The sequence below is a fragment of the Eurosta solidaginis genome, chromosome 3 (genome assembly GCF_040869045.1).
Source record: "Eurosta solidaginis isolate ZX-2024a chromosome 3, ASM4086904v1, whole genome shotgun sequence".
Classification (NCBI taxonomy): Eukaryota; Metazoa; Arthropoda; class Insecta; order Diptera; family Tephritidae; genus Eurosta; species Eurosta solidaginis.
The window spans coordinates 174,728,028-174,743,756 of record NC_090321.1 but is presented as its reverse complement, the minus strand read 5'-3'; the positions used below and the strand labels follow the sequence as shown (position 1 = coordinate 174,743,756).

The window sequence follows — 15,729 nt, the reverse complement described above, 5'->3', positions numbered from 1 at the left end:
AAAAGGACTTTGTATCAATAGAATTTTACTTTCTAAATTGAATTATAACATTAAATTGGAAAACACTAAAATTTTTGAAAATGGGTGTGGCACCGCCCCTTTTACGACTAAGCAATTTTCTATGTTTCGGGAGCCATAACTCGAAATTTTCCCTACAGCAGGAAATATTTCTAGAAAAAATGGACGAGATCGGTTAAAGACCACGCCCACTTTTATATAAATGATTTTTAAAAGGGTCGTAGACGAAAATAATAAGCTATAACTTAGCAAAAAATAGTTTTGAATCAATCATATTTCACTTATCAAGTTTTGTTGTAAGAGAAAGTGGGGAGACAGTTTTTTGTAAACGGGCGGTGCCACGTGTTATGTAGAAAAGTTATTCATCTGACATGAAATGTGCAATTGAAGCACACGCTGAGTATATAATGTTCGGTTACACCCGAACTTAGACACCTTTACTTCTTTTTACTGGGAATAAAACAATTTTTTTTTTTTAAGATCTTTGCGATTAAGAAAGTAGGTCTGCAAATTTTTTAAAAGTCATACTTTAATCAATTCTTAATAAAACCCTATACCTAATATTAGTTAATGAAAGGCACTTCAGAGGGCTTTTAATTGGAAAAAAGCTCTAAAACCTCTGCATTAAAAAATGTAACGTTACCGATAGTACTTATAACTTAATTTGAAAAAAAAAATGGACATTTTCAACAAAGCTCATCTAACTGGGTGTAACGATAATGCCATATTATCTGAAAATGTTAAATCTTGAAAAAAAACCTATCAGGGTTGTAGAACTATATTTGGAACTCTAGAGCACTTCTTTTCTACTAGAAAATCGGTTCAGAACTTTTTTGCTGCGTAAAAGGGTGCCGGACCCTAAAAATATATTTAAAAAAAAACCTATTAGGGTTGCAGAACTCTTTTCGCACCCCTAGGGAACTCTGGAGCATTTATCTACTAGAAAATCGGTCCAGAACTTTTTTTCTGCGTAAAAAGGGTGCTGGACCCCAATATTTTTTTTTTTAAAAAACCTATTTGGGTTGCAGAACTTTTTTCGCACCCCCTAGGGAACTCCAGAACTCTTCAAAATAAACCCAAAACTCCGAAAAAAAAATTGGTGTGCTGCACTTTGGGCTGCTAACTTCACGGGGGCTGTTACCATTGTCAAAATCAATTACATACCTATTAATTTTCCGAGTTCCCGATGTTTGCGCTCTTGAGTTTGATTTTCCTTCGTAAATTTAATGAGTTTGCGAAGCATTCACAATAATGTTTCTTATTAAATTGTATTTTTATTATTAAATTAGAAATTTGGCTATTAGACTTCGAATCTCACTCAAGGAGAATACAATTTCTAATTTAGAAGTACAAAGATATCTGAGAAGATCTTTGGTAAGGTCGAAATAGCTATAATATCAGCCAGTATGTTCAATTCCTTTCAGTTTTTCCATTCATCAAAAAAATGCAATAATTTAATAAGAGAAATTATTGTGAATACGTCTCGGACTTATTAAATTTACGAATGTAAAAGATAATTAGTAAAAATAGATAAGAGCAAAGCCTAGAAAAATGCGATTTCCACCAGCAGTTGACAGGGGGGATGTAGATGTTGATAATTGCTAAAATTGGCATCGCTTGGGCGGAAAGATATGCCTTGACGTTCCGGGACACTCCTTACGGCCGATGTCGGCGTCAAATAGATTATATTGAACTGAGTGGTGGGTGATAAATACGCGTCCGCCATCATTTTCGCTCTCGCAATCTATTCTGTGAACGTTTTACCCAGAGCAGATCTTGCCATGCGTTTGGTCTCTTGGATCGCAAAAAATCGACTATCTCCGGGATCTTTCCAGTTAACTTATTAGTTTAACGGCAGTATTCTGAAGTACAACGAGCAGTGCGATGAAGCCCGCCGGGGGGTTGCCGTCGCTGAGACTAGAACTAGAACATCTAGGAACATCCAAGACAGGAACTGCATTGGGTAGATGTCGCAAGCATATATGTATATGTATTATGTGCTGGCAAACGGTGCACAAGGTGGTAGGGACTAAGAGTCTGTTTCCCTTATTCTTGGTACTTACACCCTTTGCGAACTTGTATTTATGTCTGAAATAAAAATATTGTTTTTTTATATACACTTCGTTATTTATTGTCATTTATAATATTAAATATTAACTGATAAATATTTTCTGTTTCTTCTCATAATTCCAGAACAGTACTAAAACCAACTAAACTCTTGAATTGAGCTCTCCAATTTGTATTCTGTGCATCGAAAATCGCGCTGAGCGCAATGACAAAGCGACGCAGCAATAATAATAATCACATTTCTCAACGACAAAAGCAACAGCGGATCGACAGAGAAAAACATCAGCTAAACAATAAATTGCAACTAGACCAGTTGGGAGTTCAAAGAAAGCATATTTACTCGCATCCCATTGAGAGTCAAACCATTTATTATATATAAAAAAAAAAAGAAAAACTAAATTTGAAAGAGAACCACCGACCGGTACGAACCAGAACTCCTCGGATTAGCAATCTCATTTAATTTTTTGGAAAAGCAGTATAAAACCCTTCAAAAATTGTGTAACGACAAGAAGTATAACGAAAAGTTATTACAGCCGAAATGATGAAACGAACGCGTGTCGATGAAGTTCAATATGGCACGCGGCCAGGCCCTGGTGGAGTGGGTGGTAGTGGTGGCGGAGGTGGCGGCGGAGTAAGTGTTCCTGGTGGTGGTATAGTTGGAGCTTCAAATCCGGGCAATGCCGTCAATATTGGTTCGACTGTTTCAAGTAGTCATGGTAACGCCAACTTAAGTGTTGGATTATCGGGCGGTGTATCTGCGGGTGCCATACCACATCATAGGCTTTTAACACCCCAACATGGAGGAGCGCAGACGATTGCATATTTGCCGTCAACAACACCAGTAACAGCGAGCAGCATGAAAATCACGGGCGGCGGGTCCGGTGGAATGATGGATAATAATGTTGTTAGTAGCGGCAATGTAGGCGGTGGAGGACAAAGCGTCGGCAATACCGTGCAGCTAACTGGTGGATCGGTTGTTACCTCAGTCGGTGGCGCTGTGACAGGTGCAGGAGCTGTGCCCTCACAGACTGTACAGTATTCAACCAGTGAGTAAATGATAAAATTTATATCTAACATGTTTACACTAGTTTCTTTCAGGCTAAACTCTTATAAAAAGATACCTTTTTTCCCTAGCTACTTACTGTTGCGGTATTTATGTTTCTACCCCACTAATTATATACAATTTTTTGGTTCAATAGTAGCGGCCAGACTTTTGAAATCCACGCCAACAAATTATTTATCTAACATTCGTCACTCGAACCAAATTTGTTAACCTTTTTGAAAAAGCAAGTTCGATTTATTTCTCCTGTAGGTTAGGTTGAACTGGCCGGTCCATGATTATTTCACATAGACTGAGTGAGTCCACCAAAGCCTTCGGGGAGTAACCTTATCGCTACAACAACAACAACTGAGTGAGTCCGTAGTCTTACCACAAGTTTGTTTTAACGACCAAACTGAAAAACCCTATCAAAAACCAGGACCTATGTTATAAAATAAATCCGTCCTCTTGGCAAATACTAGAAGCTGCCTCGGACTTAAGCACTTGCTTCTTCTAGATCTGACAGCTGTATCACTTATAATAGCTGGATTCTTAGTCTGGCAAGCGCAGGGCAAGAGCACAGAACGTGCTCGATCGTTTCCTCCTCCAACCCGCACTTCCTACATCTGCTATCACTGACCAAGCCTAATTGAAAGGCATGTGACGCCAGAAGGAAGTGTCCAGTCAGAATACCTGTCATGAGTCTACAGTCCTCGCTTTTTAATGATAGAAACAACTTTGTGAGTCTAAGGTTGTAAGATCTACATATATGCTCTGCCCCTATTACGGTATACAACTCAACTTCGTTGGGTTGTAATTAATAGCGTTTTCTTTTCTGGCTAAAGTGTTACGCTTTTTGTACGCCGCGCAAGGGTTGTTGTTCTATTCTAAAAAAATAGGCAACGCATTTACGGGGTATTTCGTTCTTTTGTGAAAATTGTTGCCTGCTCGCAACGCAAAATCGTTACACTTTTAGCCTGTATAAAATGGCGGTGTGGCAGTGCAACTCTGTGAAACTCAATTCGCTCTTAAGTTCCACATAACAAAGTATGTTAATATGGTGAGTTGAAATTTTCTTTGTATGCACTATAAATGTTGAAAATTTTCTGGCGTAGGAGTAACTCTATTAAGGCGTTACAATTTACTTAGGCTACAATTTATTTCAGAAAAGAAAACGCTATAAAACAACTGAACTTTCAGACAACTCAACTCCTGTTTGGTATTACGAATTACAACTTATTTCAGTTGCAGTTGAATTGGTGTTGTCAAACTAAGAAAGTGATGATTTGACAGATAAATGAACAGCTGATCAATTTGTGGTGGAAATTTAAGCGTTTTCTAAAGTGATTTTGTAATTACAAGATATTATATGATATGAAATCTATTTTATAATGGCGAAAAAGTTGGTGATTGACATGTCGCGAATACGGAAAACATTCGCGGGATCCTTCCCTTGAACTACCAAGCACCAAGTAAGAAAATCCCTTGGAACTACCAAGCACCAAGTTAGAAAGTGTTTAAGTGACAAATGATGAGCTTCAAATGAAGTTATTTTGCAGATTTGAAAGGAAGCATTTTGGTCATTACTAAACAAAATTAAGGATCATTTACGCAAACGCGTTCGAGGGAAGGCTCTACCCCTATTTTAAAATTATGCGCCACACTCCTTCCTCGCTGATGGCAGCTATCAAAAATGCTGTCGAAATGATTTTGGTGTTGGACTGGTTTTAGATATTATTGAGGAGCATATTTGTGCGAATTGGATTAAACCCCAAACAGCAAAAATTGTATTTTACTCTAAAACAGGATTCCCAGGATTAGTGATTAGTAGCGGACTCACGTTCCCATAATTTCACATATTTTGGCTGCACCCGAACTGCGGCCGGCCTCTTCCAACTTCGGAATGTCGCTCCATAAAGTCAAAAAGTTATTCAATGTAATCCTTCGTTTAAACGTTGTTTTTTCTATAAATGTGTACACAATTGTTGATTATTGTTTGATTAAAAAAGGTTTAACTACCGGCTTTAAATTTTTTGATTTTGTTTTGGTAGCGTTTTATGAGACCGTGCACCATGTAACTCTTATCAAAGGTGGTATCAAAAGACGCGTTTCGATCTAAGTTTTTAGGATTCAAAAGCGGAAATTAAAAATTTGATTTTTGTCGAAAAATATTTACAAAAACCCACAAAATGGCCCGAGAGGGTCCGAAATATGAGGCCCGATCCACAGTTTTTTTGCACAGACCATCTTTCTGCGTTGGCGGCCTTTGGCCGCGATTTGTAAAAGTAACCCTGGGTGGGCCCAACGCCTTTCTGTATTAGTGTGTACAAAAAATCTGGCAAAATACAACCACATGAAAATTTATTTATTTAAGCCAATTAAAAAAGAATCTTATAGGCTAATTATAAAAGTGTAAAGTAGTTAACAATGTTAATATAAATTACCTTACTTATAAAAAGTATTTAAAATTCCCAGAAAGCAATCTTTCGAACAAGAAAAAATCTATCTCACAACATTTAGAAATTCTATTGAACTCAATTAAAGCTCTAATAATTGGAGCATTTGGCGCATAAAGAGCCCTAAGAACACCAATATGAAAAAACTTAGTAGCGCGAAGAGCTCTAGCCGGAATATTAATGAAAATCCTCTCAAGGAGCACAGGGCAATGAACAACCCCACGTAACAAATCGTAAACGAACAACAGCGATAAAATTGTCCTCCTGTCCTGCAATGATTTTAAGTTAATCAATAAGCAACGAGCTTTATAAGTCGGGATAGGATCCGAGAAGCGCAGACTGCGTAATGCAAAGTGTACGAATACTTTTTGGATTCGTTCAATTCTTGTAACATGGCAGGAATTATACGGAGACCATATGAAACAAGCGTACTCAAGTTTGGATCGCACAAAGGCGTAATATAAAAGCTTTAGCGTATACGGGTCACTGAAATCCGAGCTATGACGCCTAACAAAAGCTAGCATGGCATACGACTTAGAAATGCACACATTAATATGGCTTGAAAACGAAAACTTCGAGTCAAATATTACCCCCAAGACCTTATTTTCACTAACCCGCAACAGGGACGAGTTTGATATTTGATACACGGTATCAATCATGAGGACACGCTTCGAAAAAGTTATTTGAAAGCACTTTTTTAGGGTAAGTGATAACCGATTATTGTTACACCAGTAACTTAGTTTATTCACAGCTTCATTCAACAATACCGCATCATGAAGGCTATGAATAGGGAAGTATATCTTAAGGTCGTCTGCATACATCAAAAATCTTACTTTAGAGAAGTAAGAGCGAATATCATTAATAAACAAGACGAAAAAAAGTGGACCCAGGACTTAGGACGTCTACGGAGCAAGCTTCAAGTGATGCGCCCTGTTTAGCTAGTTCCTCTGCTTTTTCATTGCTTGATGTATGCTTCTCCCTGTCCCGATTCTCTCCAGGGACTGCTTACACTCTAACACACTTTTAGATGCTGTGCTATGCGAAATTATTGCCTTAATACTGCTTGACTGTCAATATAAAAGTTAACACGGTTGCAGCTTAAGCTATTCTCTTTCAGGGTTTCTACTGCTTTGGTTACGGCTAATATTTCCGCTTAGAAAACGCTACAGTAATCCGGCAGCCTGTAGGATCTGTTTATTTCCGGAGCACCACAGTATACCGCAGACCCTACTCCTTTCACTACTTTGGAACCATCTGTGTACACATGTATCGCCTCGTCCGCCATTTGAGCACCCTTGCGCAAACCGTCCACCTCTATTGTGGCCTTAGGATCTCCCTCGAAGCGCAGATAGGGAACCAGGTAGTCTGTTCGTTTTGTGATTGATGACGCTATACTTCTATGGCCGTATGGTCGGCGCTCAAGCTGCGCCGAGTACCGAGCATGATTGCAGTGGTTAACGCTATGTTCTTTGCTACCAGGTTGTTTGTTGTTGTTGGTGTTGTTGTTGTTGTAGCGATAAGTTTGCTCCCCGAAGGCTTTGGGGAGTGTTATCGATGTGATGGTCCTTTGTCGGATACAGATCCGGTGCGCTCCGGTACCACAGCACGATTAAGGTGCTAGCCCGACCATCTCGAGAACGATTTATGTGGCCGCATTAAACCTTCAAGCAACCTGAAGGATTGCGCTACACAGCCCCTTAAATCTGGTATTTTAGTCGCCTCTTACGACAGGCATACCTACCGCGGGTATATTCTGACCCCCTAACCCGCTGGGGTTTGCTACCAGGTCTACAGGTGGAATGTGCAGAATGGCATACAGTACAGCTGTCGGGGTTGTTTTCAGGGCTCCCGTAATGCTAAGCATTGATAGTCTGCAAACCCCCTCTAATTTTTTTGAGGTAGGTTGTTTTTTGTGTGGCTTTCCACCAAACAAGAACTCCATAGTATAGAATAGGGCTTACAATCGCTGTAAAAACCCAATGAGAAAGAGAGGGCGATAAACCCCACGTACATCCCCCCATTTACATGCATAAAGTGCCCTTGATGCCTTCTTCACCCTCTCCTCCACGTTGAGCTTCCATGACAGCTTACTGTCTAATATGATGATTCCTAGATATTTTGTCCAAGGTTTCATTTAAAATTTTGAACTTAAACCAAAACAAAGTCAAACATCGGGACTACGATCGAATAAATTTGTTTCCTCCTTTAAAAAATTGTTTTTCCTTTTACTCCCAGCGGGTTAGGGGGCTTAGAATATACCCGCGGCAGGTACGCATACTGTCGTAAGAGGCGACTAAAATACCCAAACCAACAACAGGTGTATAGGTAGTTGGGTCAATGGCAGTATAAACACCATTGTCATTGTAGCGTTTTTGCTCTTGTTGTGGAAATATGAATATTCAAATATTGCTTGGCGTGCTTGCGAGTCTCAATGCAGACGGTAAGGGCTGTGCCGACATCCATATTCCTTTGCAATGGATTCAATGCATGTTAAAGATATTCCATGTTTTAAGATAAAAGTTAGGGAATCTAGTTTGGACAAAAAAGGTTGTAGGACAGAACGCTGTTGCATAGGCACATAAAATAATAAACTGTGAAGCTCACGAAGAGAGCATAAGGATCGTACCGAAATCGTATGAAAATCTATAAACTTTAGAAACTTAAGAATTCATAGAAAAACTTCCGAAATTTTATGAAAACCTTAGAAAATGTTGAAAACCACGGTTTGCAGCAAAATGCCGAACTTAAGAAAATTGTAAGAAAATTTAAACAAACTGTGCCAAACTTAAAGTATTTTAGTTAAGATCATGCTGGAGACAGACGGTTTCCTACCAAATTCCGCTATAACGATCTACTTAAAATCTAAATAAAAAAATGGATTAAAAGATAAGTTAAAAAAGTTGGTTAAAACTAAAAAAAAAACGTTAAAAAAATTAAAAGAATGTAAAGAAAAAAATAATAAAATATAAATAATGAATTAAAAAAAAAAATTAAACAGACGAATTCTAAATATTCGCGCGGAATTTTGTTCTCGCGGATTTTTTTATTCCCGCGGAAAAATTCCTCCTAGGGAGAAGAATAATTGGGGAATAGGAATTTCGAATTTTCGAAGTCAGCTGGTTTGTCAATTCAATTGCGCATTTCTTATTTTGTTTACAAAATTGAAAAGTTTAATTATTGTTGCGAATTTGTTTGAAATTAAGAAATAAGGTATAAACAATTCACATTATTGCATTTCATGTGGTATTCACTGAAATGAGTAACGAATTGGTGCCACAGCAACATCAACAGAGGAGCATAAGCAGAACAAATCCGCCGTAGTTGCCTGCTTTCATTCAGCAAAGAAATTTTCTGGCGTTCAAGTCGAGTTGAGTTCGCCTTTCGCCATATGCAAAATCAATTTACTTGTTTACTTAATTGGCGCTTAACCGTCTAAACGGTCATGGCCGTCCAACAAGGCGCGCCAGTCGCTCCTTCGCTCCGCCAACCGGCGCCAATTGGTCACACCAAGGGAGTTTAAATCGTTTTCCACCTGGTCCTTCCAACGGAGTGTGGGTCGCCCTCTACCTCTGCTTCCATAGGCGGGTTCCGATAGAAACACTTTCTTGGCCGGAGCATCATCTTTCATTCGCATAACATGGCCTAGCCAGTGCAGCCGCTGCGTTTTAATTCGCTAGACTATGTTGATGTCTGCGTATAGCTCGTACAGCTCATCATTAAATCTTCTTCGGTACTCGCCATCGCCAACGCGTAGAGGTCCATAAATCTTTCGAAGAACTTTTCTCTCGAACACTCCCAAAGCCGCTTCATCTGCTGTTGTCATGGTCCATGCTTCTGCCCCATATAGCAGGACGGGTACGATAAGTGACTTGTAGAGTATGATTTTCGTTCGCCGAGAGAGGACTTTACTTTTCAATTGCCTACCTAGTCCAAAGTAGCATTTATTGGCAAGATTGATTCTTCGCTGGTTTTCAGTGCTGATGTTGCTAGTGTTGATGCTGGTTCCCAAATAAACGAAGTCTTTTACTATTTCGAAATTATGGCTGCCAACAGTAGCGTGGTTGCCAAGGCGCATATGCGCTGACTCTTTGCTCGATGATAGCAGGTACTTCGTTTTGTCCTCATTCACCATCAAATCCATATTTACCGCTTCTTTTTCCAGTTTGGAGTAAGCAGAGCTAACAGCGCGGGTGTTTAGGCCGATGATATCAATGTCAATAATTGCACGCTTTTATAGTATATTGTTCCAGTGCGGTCAAGTTCCGCAGCTAGTATAATTAAAACAAAAAAAAAAAAATATTCAAGCCTTCTTAAAAAATCCTTGCGCAATTTCTGGATGGCTGCATCAAATATACCAAGAGCTCTTCCGTTGTTTGTGAAAAGTATTCGACTTAAAATAAAGAATATTGTGATTGTTGCTGTTGTTGGATTAACAGTGAGAATATTGTAGTAGAATGTACACACATATTTTAGCACAAATTTGTACCAATAAGTGTTCTTTCTTAAAAGAACCAATTTCCTTTAACTATTTTGATGCATTCCCTTTAATGTAACAAGTGAAAAAACTCCTAAGAAATGGCAGAGAAATCTCCCTTTCCCTCACATTCATAATACCTACTTTTCTCCCATAACCGGTTTCCGCTTTTTCGAACATTGTTGAGAATAGGAGGAAAGGAGAAGTAAAAAAACTCGCACGGAATTTTTGTTTAGAATTGGGCTGAAAATAAAAAAGGAACTCCAAAATTCCAAATTGTCGCTTAAACTCCTATTGCCTTAGCCAGAACTTCCCAACGGTTTATCCTAGAGCTTTGAAATTAAATCCATCCATAACAAGCTTTGATATTTTTAGTGTCAGTCGTTTTTTTTTGTGTCAAAGAGTTTGATTTGAACCACAATAATTGAAAAAAACTATTGTAACGTATTTATTTGCGCTGTTTTTTTTTTAACTAAAATCGCTTTACTCATGCTTTTATGTATATTTTTCAGCCTACAATATATCCTCCGCAACTTCCAATAGCGCTGGTAATTTAAAAACTGTTTCAGATGGACCCGTACAAATTCATGTTTCGGGAGGTGCTGGTAACAATATCCCGAATTCTGGACCTCAGCCAAATTCTCTGCGAACGCGAACTATAAGCTCATCTCAAAATATTTCTGCCAGCGGTGGTGGCTCTGGTGTTGGTGGCACAATAACGGCGCCTTCAGTATTGACAGTACAACAAACTGTTCAGCCACAATCATCAGCCGGTCAACAAGGTCCTCCACAACCCGGCCAACCAGGTGCTCCACCTCGCCTCAAGGTTGAAGATGCATTAAGTTATTTGGATCAAGTAAAATTTCAATATGCGGATCAACCACAAATTTACAATAATTTCTTAGACATAATGAAAGAATTCAAATCACATTGCATTGACACACCTGGAGTTATTCAACGTGTATCTACACTGTTTAAAGGACATACGGAATTAATTTATGGCTTCAATATGTTTCTACCAGCCGGTTATAAAATTGAAATACATTCGGATGAATTGGGTGTATCAGTGCCGGTTGTATCAATGCCATCAGCTTCGCCGAATAGTATGCATGGTACTTTACAGAGTCTTGGTGGTGTTCCTAATATACAAACTCCATTACGAAATCATGGCAACAGTACTAATCCTCCTGGCAGTATGGAACAGCATCATCAAATGCAAAATGCTACTAGCAATAGCGGTGGTACTGGTGCTGTTAATCTTATGACACATGCGGGCGCATCGTTGTCTCAAACTACAATACATGCATTACAGTCACAATCATCCCAACCCTCACCAAGTGGATCAACAATGACTCAACATACTGGCGCCCATGTGTCTGTATCGCCTGCACCACCTGCAGTATCAGCCATACAAAATGTAACAGTGGCACCAGTTGCTGCGCCACATTTACCACAAAACTTTTCACGTGATCGTGATCGTACCGGTATAACACATGCGGTTGTTTCAAGTACTATGCCAGGTGCCCCGCCGTCCATTAATACACTTGCTGAGTTAAATCAGCAAATCAACAATAGTAGTGGTGGTGTTAGTGGCAGTAGCGGTGGCAATACACATAATCTTCACCACATTTCACAAGCACATCAATCAATACTCATGGGTGAGACAGTCGGCCAACAAAATCAACCGGTTGAGTTTAATCATGCCATATCGTACGTCAACAAAATTAAGGTATGTTAATTAAATATTTTCAATTAAGGTATTATAAAAATAAACTAACGAAATTTTAAAAAACAAAATATTAGCATTTACATGCGCTCTGCCCCATTACAGTTAACCTGTTTTTGTTTTGTTTTGCCTGCAAATCGTAAATACCACTTAAGAGTGAATCAAGAATCCCACCACAGAACAGTACTCAGAGCGCTCGAATTATTAAAAGCTTCTCATATAGTAAATCACGGCACAATGCTGCACGACTCCTGTTGTTGTTGTTGCTGCTGTAGCGATGAGAACACCCCGAAGGCTTTGTTCTTGTTGTGTTAACAGTAGGAGGGACGCAACAAATTAAATTAGGTTACACTGAAATGACAGCCCTTGGTCGGGGGGAAAAATCCCTAGTCGCGCCGATACATAAAACTGGCTGCCGTGTGGGAAGCAGCTACCCCAAGGCTTTTGGGAGTGTTATCGCTGTTGATGGTCCTTTGCCGAATGCAGATCCGGTACGTTCCTCTAACAAGCACCATTAAGGTATTAGTCCGACCATATCGGGAACGATTTAGTATGACCATCACCCTTATCGCGAGTTTTATTTTCACCCGAAAATATTCAGTTTTTGTTCGCCCTATCACAGAGGATGGCGAAACAATTTTTCGTGTTCGAAAAAGATTTCACCTTATCGACAACTCTTTGTTCGGGCGAAATGAGCAGCGGGGAAACCCACTTTTGTTCACTTATATTTTACAGGCGAACGAGAGGAAACCAAAATGAACGTAATTTTTTGTTTTGAAATTTGGTACTCTTATAATTATAATATACATATTATGTACTTTTATTATTAGAAATAAATCAATATATAATGCACAATCGGAAGCTGAGTGGAAAAAGGTGATATTCTTGTATTGCTAAGTATGCACAAAAATTCTATTTTTTATGACAACGTATCAGTCGGCCAAGTTATCCATTGTGGACAAAGTAACGGTTCCAAAATGTTGAGTACCTCACTGAAACAAGATTGGCTAAGGCCCATTTCATGGTCCTTTCCAACGCCTTTTCCCTATGCGAAAAAAAACGAAGACATGTACTCAGCTTTACAATTGGTGGAACTCCAAATTTTTGCTTCAATGGTCGCAAGGAGTTGGTAAGAATATCTAGCAAATATTAGAATGCCGACTTGTTTAGCCTGTAATATGTATTGGCATAAAATTGGAAAAAATTAACTTGTTATTCAAAAGTGCTGAAAATAGTAATTTTAGCTTACAGTGAATCATTTAGCTCCAAAGGGTTAGAACTGTCCCTTAGTTGTCTTCGAATCGCTTTCATATTTTTCTCCTCGCGCTCAATCAATACCAACCTAAACGTTATTTTATAAATTTTTTTTATTTCTATTTTTGTTTTATTTTGAGGAAATATATGCTCAGTTACAAAATTTACACAATTGTAAGTAAATTATTTGTTCACTGCTAATTCACAATAGAGCATCAGCTGTTTCGAAGTGAACTTTTGTTCGCCCGAAATTGCCGATAGGCGGAAAAAGTTCACCCGAACAAAAGAAGTGAAGGCGAACACTTTTCCGCGTGAACTTTGCGATAAGGGTGCATATGAAACCTTCTAGACCATAACGCCCTCCCACCGCCTAGATCCGCGAGGAACTTGGTGTCGCCAGAGCATCGGCTGTTAAAGAAACAGGATTCGCTTTTGGAGAATCTATAAATTGGGCTGGCAACCCCTTGAAATGGTTGCGCTACTGAACCCTTTGAATCAATTTAGTATTTTATTCGCCTTTACGACAGGCATACCTGTCGCGGATATATTCTAAGCCCAATAACCCGCAAGACTCCTCCCAGTCTCAAAACGTAGACTGCAAATTATCTGTCTGGACGGCAGGCATCGGTTGAATTCAGAAACGTAATATCTAAACCCAGACGAATTTACCCAGGGGTGCCGCAGGGTGGTGTCCTATCCCCGCCTTTGTTTTCTAAGAAAAAATATAATCAGATGAGTTAGATAGCGGATATGGTGAACTGTTTCAAAAAGGTAGCGGTCACTTCCCCTCATAGCGAAAAAAGCCAAAAACACAAAGTAGAAATCGAAAAATCTCTGCTCTCGATGAAAAGAATCTCATTCACCATTGCAAAGCTAACCCTTTTTTCCCTCAAAAAGAGCTGATAGCGGAACTGGCAGACGCCAACTTTTCAGTCAGAAATTCTTGAATGTTGCCTCTATTGGGGCTCATAAACAGAAAATCAACATACTTTGTTTTAGCAGAGTACGCCACGTCGATGTCATGAAGCAACCGTCTGTCTTACATCCAAGACAGGATCTGCATTTTGGCGAGCATGCAACTTTTCAATTGCATTGTAGCCCAACGCCTCTAGCACCCCTTCCTTTCTGGTCCACACCTGTTGAAAATGCAAGTTTCCTCGAGACCCGTTTGAAGATATTGACGATAATTTGTGAGTAGTCGCACCTTTTTGATGCGGCGAAGCACAGCTACAACAACAACAACTATAGTTCATTTTGGTATGACCTAAGCGTTGGCAAAGTCTGCTGCGCATAGGGTTTGGGATATCTCGTATGCTGATTGAAATATCACCCTATCTCGGCTGCTACTTCGAAAACTACCCATCTCGGAGAACGCCCAGAATACGTTTAAAAACTCTTTAGAATTCCGCTAAAGAACGCCCTATCTCAAAATTTTGTACTAATGTTCAGAGCTGGAGCAGTAGCAGAAAGAAAAAGTACAAAATAGCTTAGCATTTTCAATCACTGTTACACACGTTTGATTAAAAACAACTACGAATGCGTAATACAATGTGAAATAAGTTATGTTTTAAAAAAGTAATATTGTAGAAGACGGAGCGGAGCGGGAGTGGTTGAGGGAATGAGAGTAGGAGTAAACCAGAAAATTTAAAATGGCTACATCTCTGTAAGTATTTAAATGAGGTATCCAATATTTAGTATATAGATTCTATGTTTGATGTAATTTAGGTGGGAGAGGTTGGGGTGGAAATGGGAGTGGGAGTTGGATAGGGAGAACAGGGATCTAAAGTAGAAATAGAAGAAAAGTAGTAAACTAATGGTAGGACAAGGCAATGTCTGCCGGAACAAAAATCATAAAAATGTAATCCCGTAGTAGGAAATACCTAAAAAAAAAAGGCAGTAATATCCTCGAAATCATCCAGAAATACTCTTAAAGTAATCCCGAAACTAGCGTCGAAGTTTCTATGAAACAAAATGCATTGGTAGTACATTGCTGCCTATTAAAACTGCCACTCCCCGGGATATTAAGTTTCTTGTCACTTAAATATATATTCGTAAAAACCGTCTGCATTTTTGCGGTTAATTTGGTGGATTTAAATTCAATACTATGTGCGTATGCAAAGTGAGGCAAGACGGAAAAAATGTAAGACAGATTTACTCAAGCTTCATAGAAATTTTCGAGAAAGCGCTGACCAAAGCTCTCATGTCAGCTGATTGCCACTTATCACATCTATGCCGATTTCGAGCGTACTTTTTATCGTGAAATATGTCACGTTGGTAAAGTATGGACTTCTCTTTAAATTTAAAGCTTAAGGTATTTGCGATGACCACAAAAAGGTCCGAAAATCCAGAGCCTTAATAAAATCCTCAAATTTCTTGCCCGAAGCACTTGCCTAACAAAAAAAAATACCCAGAAATAGCAGAGGAGGAACGCACTCTCCCTAGGGAAACGCGCGTCACTCTAGCTCAACTTCGATCTGGGTACTGTAACAGGTTAAATTCTTACCTATCCAGAATCAACCCCGACATACAAAATGTATGCCCCGCGTGCAATGTGTCCCCACATGACACCAACCATCTCTTTAATTGTAATGTGGAACCAACGCCTCTAACACCCCTTTCATTATGGTCCACCCCTGTTGAAACAGCAAGTTTCCTTGGACTCCCGTTAGATGACAATTTGTGATTGGTCGCACCT

General features: G+C 39.2%; 1 protein-coding gene across 1 annotated transcript in view; it reads left to right on the top strand.

Annotated features, from left to right (window-relative positions):
* Positions 1–15,729, top strand: part of Sin3A (SIN3 transcription regulator family member A) — a 127,872-nt gene that overhangs the window by 48,664 nt on the left and 63,479 nt on the right. The window contains 2 exon segments of the mRNA XM_067773904.1: positions 2,212–3,131; positions 10,567–11,783. Of these exon segments, the coding sequence (XP_067630005.1) occupies positions 2,624–3,131; positions 10,567–11,783 (1,725 nt within the window). The 5' untranslated portion in view covers positions 2,212–2,623.